Source organism: Galeopterus variegatus, unplaced genomic scaffold (assembly GCF_000696425.1).
Source record: "Galeopterus variegatus unplaced genomic scaffold, G_variegatus-3.0.2 Scaffold5291, whole genome shotgun sequence".
In the NCBI taxonomy this organism is placed as follows: domain Eukaryota; kingdom Metazoa; phylum Chordata; class Mammalia; order Dermoptera; family Cynocephalidae; genus Galeopterus; species Galeopterus variegatus.
This window is the reverse complement of record NW_007731402.1, coordinates 139,819-148,740: the sequence shown is the minus strand read 5'-3', so window position 1 is coordinate 148,740 and position 8,922 is coordinate 139,819. Positions and strand designations below refer to the sequence as shown.

The window sequence follows — 8,922 nt, the reverse complement described above, 5'->3', positions numbered from 1 at the left end:
ATTCAACTCTGTACCTCACAAATATGTGCAATTAACTATGTTTCAATAAAAATAAATAAAAAGACAGAAATTAATAATAGAAAGAAAATCAGGAAAATTTTAAATGAGTGGAAATTAAACAACATACTACCAAATAATAAAAAAATTAAAGAAATAAAAAAATGAAGGCATATTATGAGATAAATAAAAATAAAGACACTGCATAATAAAACTTATGAAATGAAGTTAACATAGTGCTCAGAGGGAAATTTGTAGTTGTAAATACTTATATTAAAAAAGAATGATCTCATATCCACAACTTAAACTTTGACCTAAAGCAATGGGAAAAAAAGAGCAAAGTACACCTAAATCAAGCAGAAAAAGGTGAAATAATAAAGACTAAAAAAGAAACTAAGGAAACAGAAGCTAGAAAAATAGAAATAATCAAGGAAAGCAAAAGCTTAGTCTTTTAAAAGAATGGCAAAATTCATAAACTTTTAGCAAGAATGACCAAGAATAAAGGGACAAAATGCAAATTACCAAAATCAGAAATGAATGTGAGAACATTATTAACAATCTAACAGAAATAAAAAGGACCAAAATGGAATTCTCCATACAGCTATATGCCAACAAATTTGACAACTCAGATGAAGTGAATAAATTTCTTAAGAAAAAATTAAAACACCAGCTATCAAATCTGACTCCAGAAGAAACAGAAAATCTGAGAATATATCAGATGTAATTTTGAAAACCTTCTACAGAGAAAAGTCCTGGACCAGATGACATTGCTGGTGAAATTTACCAAATATTTAAAGCAGAAGTAATACCAATTATTCATAAACTCTTCCAAAGAGCAAATAAGGCAAGAATACTTTCCAACTCATTCCATGAGGTCAGTATCACCATGATAACAAAACCAAAAACATCATAAGAAAAAAAAAAAACTTCATATGAACATCTCTTATGAATATAAGTGCAAAATTTCTCAACATATTACTAGCAAACTGAATCCAGCCTTATACAAAAATAATTATACACCAAGACCAAGTGGGATTTATTTCAAGAATAGAAGGTTGTTTTAGAATGCAAAAACAAAACAATGTGATACATCTTATTCATAGAATAAAAGACAAAAACCAGATGACCATCTAAATAGACTCGGCAAAATCATTTGACAAATCAAGCACATTTTTACAATAAAATCACCAAAAAGTTTAGTAGAAAAGGAACATCTTTAACCTTATACAGGGCTTTTATAAAAAACCCACACCTAACATCATAATAATGGTGAAAAACTGAATGTTCCCCCCTAAGATCAGGAACCAGACAACACGATACACTTTTATCACTTCTATTCAACATCATGCTGGAATTTTTATATTGCCAGGGCATTAAGGCAAGAAAAAGAAACAAAAGTTATCTGGATCTGAATGAAAGAGTTTAAATTATTATCTGTGTAGATGACATGATGCTGTGCATAGAAAATCCAAAGAGATCTACTAAAACACTAACAGAACTAATAGATAAGTTCTGGCATGTTATTGTATACAAAATCAATATGCAAAAATCAATTGTATTTTTATACATTAGTACTGAATAATCAAAAAATGAAATTATAAAAACAATTCCATTTACAATAACACTAGAAAGAATAAAATACAGAAGACTAAATTTTAAAAAGAAGCACAAGACATAAAAATGAAACTAGAAAACATATTGGAAGAAATTAAAGAAGACCCAAATAAATGAAAAGACATACCATGTTCATGAATCAGAAGACTAAATATTATTAAGATAACGAAACTCTCCAAATATATGTGCACCTAATATCTCACCTGGTGCTTGGTAGAAATTGGTCACTTGTCCCAAAATTCTTATTAAAATGCAGGGAAACTGGCTAGTCAAAACAGTCTTGAAAAAGAAGAAAATTGATGGGCTTCCTAATCTCAAAACTTAGTACATAGCTACAGTAATCAAGACTGTGTAGTATTTAGATAAGGATAGACACATAGATTAATAGAATAGAATCCAGAAATAAACTCCTACATTTATGGTCATTTGTTTTTTTACAAGAGTGTCAAAACAATTCAATGAGGAAAGAATAGTCTTTTCAACAAATTGTGCTTGGACACCTAGATATCTACATGCAAAGGAATAAAGTTGTCCCTATTCCTCACACTATGCACAAAAATTTACTCAAAATGGATTGTAGACCTAAATGTGGGAGGTAAAACTACAAAACTTTTAGAAAAAATATTGTAGTAACTCTTTGGAACCTTGGGTTAGGAAAAGNTAAACTCCTACATTTATGGTCATTTGTTTTTTTACAAGAGTGTCAAAACAATTCAATGAGGAAAGAATAGTCTTTTCAACAAATTGTGCTTGGACACCTAGATATCTACATGTGAAGGAATAAAGTTGTCCCTATTCCTCACACCATGCACAAAAATTTACTCAAAATGGATTGTAGACCTAAATGTGGGAGGTAAAACTACAAAACTTTTAGAAAAAATATTGTAGTAACTCTTTGGAACCTTGGGTTAGGAAAAGCCTTCTTAGATATGTCACCGAAAGCACAAACAACCAAAGGAAAAAAATAATAAATACATTAGATTTTTTCAAAATTAAAAACTTTTGTACATCAATCAACAAAGCAAAAAGACAAACTAAGCATGGAAGAAAATATCTGCAATAGATAATTCTGGTGAGGGATTTGTATCTAGAAAACGTAAAGAACTCTTACAACCCAATAATAAAAACACACATAATCCATTTAAAAATGAGCAAAGGATCTGAACAGACATTACTCCAAAGATATACAAATGGCCAATGAGCACATAAAAGACACTCAACATCATTAGCCATCAGGGATATCAAATCAAAACCACAGTGATATACCATGTCCTCACACTACAATGGCTACAGTCATAAAGACAAGATAATAACAAGTTTTGGTGAGTATATGAAGAAATTGGAACCCTCATACACTGCGGAAGATAAAGGAAAATTGTGCAGCCATTTAAAAAGCAGTTTAGAATTCCTCAAATGGTAAAACATAAGGTTACAAAATGAACCATCAATTCTTATTCTAGATATATACCCCCCCAAAAAAATGAAAACCTAAGTCCACCCAAAAATGTGTATGTAATATCCATATCAGTATTATTTATAATATCCAAAAGCAGAAAGAGTACAAATGTCTATCTTCTGATGAATGCATTAATAAAATATGGTATATCTACACAATGGAATATTGTTCTGCAATAAAAGGAATAAAGTTTTGATACTACTGAATATGGGTGAACATTGAAAACATTATACTAAGTAAAAGAAGCCAGTCAAAGACCAAATATTGGATGTTTCTGTTTACATAAAATGTTCTGGCTAGGGAATTTTATAGAGACAAGAAGCAGATTAGTGGTTGATTAGGTTTGGTGTCTGGGGGGTGTGAAGGTTTGTAGCAAAGGGGGAATAACTGTAAATGAATATGAGGGTTCTTTTGGGGATGCTAAAAATGTTCTAAAAATGAGTGTGATGATAATTGCACAGCTCTGCGTATACTCTTGAGTTGAGCCTACTTTGAAAAATTCTTGAGTTTTTTGATATAAGTTACACCTTTTCAAAGGTGAATTGTATGGTATGTAAGTTATATCTTAATATTGCTTTTATTTAAAAAAAAACTAAACTAAACTAAACTTGAAACTATAATACAACCCTGCTATTGCACTCTTGGGCTTCGAGACCACAAAAAAAGAAAACTTATGTTCACACAAAACCTGTACATGTATGTTCATAGCACATGATAGCCCAAACCCAGAAAAAACCCAGGTGAAATTTAACCAGTGAGTGGTGAAACAAACTGTGGTCCAACCATAGCATGGAAAACTACACGGCAATAAAAAGGAACAAACTATTGATAGACATAATAACCTGGATTAACCTCCAGAGAATTAAGCTAAGTGAAAAAAGTTAATCACAAAAAGTTACATACAGGATGACTCCATTTATATATAACATTCTTTAAGTAACAAAATTTTTGAAGAACTGGAAAGCAGATTAGTAATTGTCAAGGTTAGGGAAATGGAAGTGGGAGGGAAGTGGGTGTGGCTATAAAAGGAAACATGAGAGATACTTGTGATTATAGAAATATTATGCATCTTGCCTCTGTCAGTATCACCATCCTTACTGTGATAATGTACTATAGTTTTATAACATGTTACATTAGGGCAAACTGGGTAAAGATTACATGGAACTGTCTCTCTATTTCTTACAAAGGCTTGTGAATCTATACTTAATCTCAAAATAAAAAAAAATTACTCAAAACAGTAAGTACTGGATCTAGAATTCAAACCTATTTGCAAATTACATCAAACAGCCATTCCATTTACCTCCACAATTGTTTGTAATATTGGCAGTGTCGAAAAAGTGGTAACAGACAGTAGAAAGACGGATTCTATCTGATTTGCTATTAAATGTTAACTAAATGTTAACATCTCAACTCTCTTAAATGCCTTGTATCCACTATTTTGAAGACTGGATAGAAGACATAGGACGTTTTCTTCACAGTTCATGGTCTAGAATGACTGCAGTTTAGATAAGAGTCGCATGTATATACAGATGCAAAATTTAAAAGTGAATAAAGAATATGGATTTCCAGTTTTAAAAGATATTTGGATAAATGTACCCAATGATTTCTCTGTTAACATCACAGTAAAATATATTAATATGGTAAGACACACCAAAAGATGACCATTCACAACACAGAAAATTAGCACTAATAGACAACTTATTGCTGCAGTATGAAAGAAATGTCTTTAACTACAATCATACCTGAACTATATTAAGAATAAAAGCCGTTGCCCACCCTTGCTGCTGCCAGGTAACGAGGTGGCAGGCACACCATCGTTTCTACCTCCACACTATGCCACTGCGAAGTTCTCTTCAATCCAGTAAACGTGGCAACCATCTTTTGCCTTTGTAGATACTGATTTGAAACAGGTAGACTGTGTTTCCTGGTTCTCACCACTGTCAGTATTTCTGTTCTGTGTTAATTTAGGGGCTACAACTGCTAGGGAAGGAGTGGGTACAACTGCTAGGGAAGGAGTGGGTACAACTGCTAGGGAAGGAGTGGGTACAACTGCTAGGGAAGGAGTGGGTACAACTGCTAGGGAAGGAGTGGGTACAACTGCTAGGGAAGGAGTGGGTACAACTGCTAGGGAAGGAGTGGGTACAACTGCTAGGGAAGGAGTGGGTACAACTGCTAGGGAAGGAGTGGGTACAACTGCTAGGGAAGGAGTGGGTACAACTGCTAGGGAAGGAGTGGGTACAACTGCTAGGGAAGGAGTGGGTACAACTGCTAGGGAAGGAGTGGGTACAACTGCTAGGGAAGGAGTGGGTACAACTGCTAGGGAAGGAGTGGGTACAACTGCTAGGGAAGGAGTGGGTACAACTGCTAGGGAAGGAGTGGGTACAACTGCTAGGGAAGGAGTGGGTACAACTGCTAGGGAAGGAGTGGGTACAACTGCTAGGGAAGGAGTGGGTACAACTGCTAGGGAAGGAGTGGGGAACAGAAGATTGTCTTGTGCCAGATGGGGGTGAGGAGAGGTAGTGCAGTTCTCATTTATCACTAAAATATGGGGCAGATAAAAGCCCTGAAAACAGGGCCACTCCACCTTTCCGAGTATCAGAAAGTCAGGCCCTGAAGGTAAGAGAACATCCTGTCTCAGGTCAGAGGAGCTATGCTAAAAAATGAATAAATAAATAAACTTTGTATGCTGAGAATTGGGCTGTAAAACTTTACATGCAAACTTGCTTTCTGGTTTTAGTAAACAGAGAAATTTGTTCAACTGGCCCATGGTCAATGGCAAGTCTCAATCAAATTGCTCTCACTGAAGACTGAGAAAAATATAAAACCATCAAAGTGGGGCCAAAAGAGATGAAAAAGAGTATTATCCTAATAAATTAAAGAAAAAAACAGATTTCTGAAAATGATTTATCACTAGCAACAGAAGAAAAATTTAGAAACCTATTTTTTAGTTCCAGTGTGATATAACACTACAAAACTTTATAAAACAGGTAAAGAAACTCAGAAAGTGGAATGAGGTTGAGATTTTTTTTTTTTTTAAATCAGGAGATAGAAAAGAGAAATGGGGATTAGAAATACTTAAAAGGAAACTAAATATTCAATAAATAAAAATCAATACTGCAGCCAGTAAAAGGCAGAATAACATTTTGAAAATGGAATCAGTGTTATGTAGGACCAATTTTAATGTCTTTTCCAGAATGCTAGCAGAAGAAAGAAGTAAGAAATGAGAATGTCATTTGATAGAGGGCATAAAACCAAGGTCAGCTTTCACTGTTGTTGGCATTTCTGTTCTGTGCCTGAAGATGAAGTCGGCACGTTGGGACAGATAACATTATCAAATACATAACTGAAGAGTTTTTAGAACTGACAAAAAACCTGATTGTATAAATATAAACAATTTGATACATTTCTAACATAATCAAATTCAGACATTTAACATAATTATAAAGCTGCATTTAAAAATCCTAGGGAGGCAAAAGAAAAAGAGCATTGTTACCTACAAAAACAAACAAACAAAAAAGTTGTCCTAGTCTTCCTTTTCAACATGGAGAGCCACAAAAAAATCCCAGACATGATAGAATATACTCATTATTTTTTGCATAAAGTTAAATTGCCAAGATTTCATTCATCAGTGAGTGTGTATATTTGAATTTAATAAAATAATTATTTAAATGTTGGGCTTCTATTTTCAGAACACGACTTTAAACAGCGGGTGGGTTATATATAACTGGAGGAAATTGCACATTTGATGAATACTCAAGTAATTGTTATATCACAATTCAATAAATGTGCCCACATGCAAATTAAGCTTGCCATGGGTTTACCTGAGACTGGCAACTTCATATCTGTTTATTTACTCTGCTTAATGAAGATATGGAGTTTGCTTTTTTTGCTTTAAAAACTTTTTAATATGTGCTTCTGTGTCTGAAAACTTTACATGCATATACATCAAGTGATGTGTATAAATGAAGTAAGTAACTAACTAAATGTTAAAATGGCATTGGTGATTAACACTGGCTCTGGTTTAGGTCTATATACCAGTAGGTTGTAGCTTATGTTACTTACTTGATAAATAGTAGAGATATGTTAAAAATAAATAAATAAATAAAGCTCTACAATTCTGCAAATCATTTTCTGTTTGGAAGACTGGAAAACACAGAGATATGGACACAATAAATGTATTTACTCTGTATTCATACACCTACCCATCACTTTTACTATTTTGTACTAACATCACCACATAAACCTTAACTCAGTTTTCCTAATGTCTGTTTTTGTATTTAAAAGTAATATATTTGTAAAAAGTGCTTTAAAAAATAGTCTATTTGCATAATAATAATAATAATATTTTCCAAACAAATAAACCAAAAAATTACTTTGTTAATTCAAATTGAGTTTAGAGGACATTTCTCTAAAATAAGCAATTTGCCCAAAATTCCATAGTTTCTACATTTTGTTTAAAGTATTCACAGATCTTTTCATTCCAATGTAAAGACAGCCAAGGATTCATCAGACCTAATCAGTGTTCTCTGAAATAACTATCACAAACAATAACAACATTCCCTTGGGGGGGACAAACATGTCTAACAATTATCAAAGGTTAAGTATAAATGTAAATGCTCAGGAATATAGGAAAAGATGCTTAATATACATATGTTTAATATACACAGAATAATACCCATATTTAATATACACAGAACAATATACATGTTCAGAAAGATTTCTTTCAGAACACGCGTTTTGAAATAAGGTAACATTTGGGATCATGGTAGGGATCTGTCATGTTTAATCAATGTCTACATTGTAATAAGAAGCAGGCTTTCAACATCCAATGCTTTTTTGTCCAAAAACATATGCATGTATTAACAAGGCAAGTAAAAGTAAATAAAGTTGACATCATTAAATATGTGTTTCTCTTTTACCACATTTCCTCAATACAATACAATACAATACAATANCCCCTAAAATATATTTTCAAATATAAACATTGAGCTATCTTTCTTAAAATAATGTCTTAATAATATTATCACTGTAAAAGCCCAAAAAAGTAGTATTGCAATTACAAATTCCAGTTATGTTAGCAAGATTGTGAAGATATTTCACTCTTCAAAAATAAAACAAAATAAACAAAAACTACAAAAGGGCATAGAAAAAGGCAAAAAAGCATCAACAGCAAAGAAATATACATGCCTAATAGACATACGGAAATGTTTAATGCTTGCAATGATCAAAAAATTCAAATTAAAAGAATAATAGTACTTCCCTTATTTAAATTTGTCAATCCTCCAGTTTATAACTCATACCAAAAGCGAAAGTGAGAAGAATCACTCTCTTACATATTGTTATTATTAAAGATTGCTTCAATATTTCTAAATAGTGTTATGTCAAGTGATTAACATTCTCTTCAACTTGATTAAACTTTATACAGGCTTCTTCCTGTCTCTCAGCCTTTGACCTCCCTTTCTTAGGGCATTTACCTTAGAAAACTTGTAATTGTAAATTCTTTCTCTACCCTTTGAGATGTAATTTTTTAAAAAAGCTTCTTGCCAGTATTATAATGTAGGAATGTCTTTCTCAAGGGCCTGGGAGCCATCCCTTTGAACTGTAATCTAGGAAGTCAATGCCCCAACTCAAATTCTCTGTGGGAGTAGGAGCCAAACCTCTGTAGGTGCCTTGATACAGGTTGCAAAACTACCCTCTGTCATGAAGACACCAGAAAGTTTGCTTTCTCTTATGTAAGGCCAATTAGAAAACACAGGTAGCCAAGAATCCCTCCCACCCTCACCTCTTAAAAACTCTCCAGTTCCTTGCTCATAGAATTGAGTTCAGACTGAGTTCTGGTCTACTGCAATCGTATC

At 33.0% G+C, this 8,922-nt stretch overlaps 1 protein-coding gene across 1 annotated transcript in view; it reads right to left on the bottom strand.

The window, feature by feature from the left end:
• Positions 1-4,898: 4,898 nt before the first annotated feature.
• LOC103604624 (glutamate receptor ionotropic, kainate 2-like) overlaps positions 4,899-8,922 on the bottom strand; it is a 111,717-nt gene continuing 107,693 nt past the window's right edge. The window contains exon 6 of the mRNA XM_008589199.1: positions 4,899-5,720. Coding sequence (XP_008587421.1) covers positions 4,899-5,720 — 822 coding nt within the window. The remainder of the gene's footprint in view (positions 5,721-8,922) is intronic.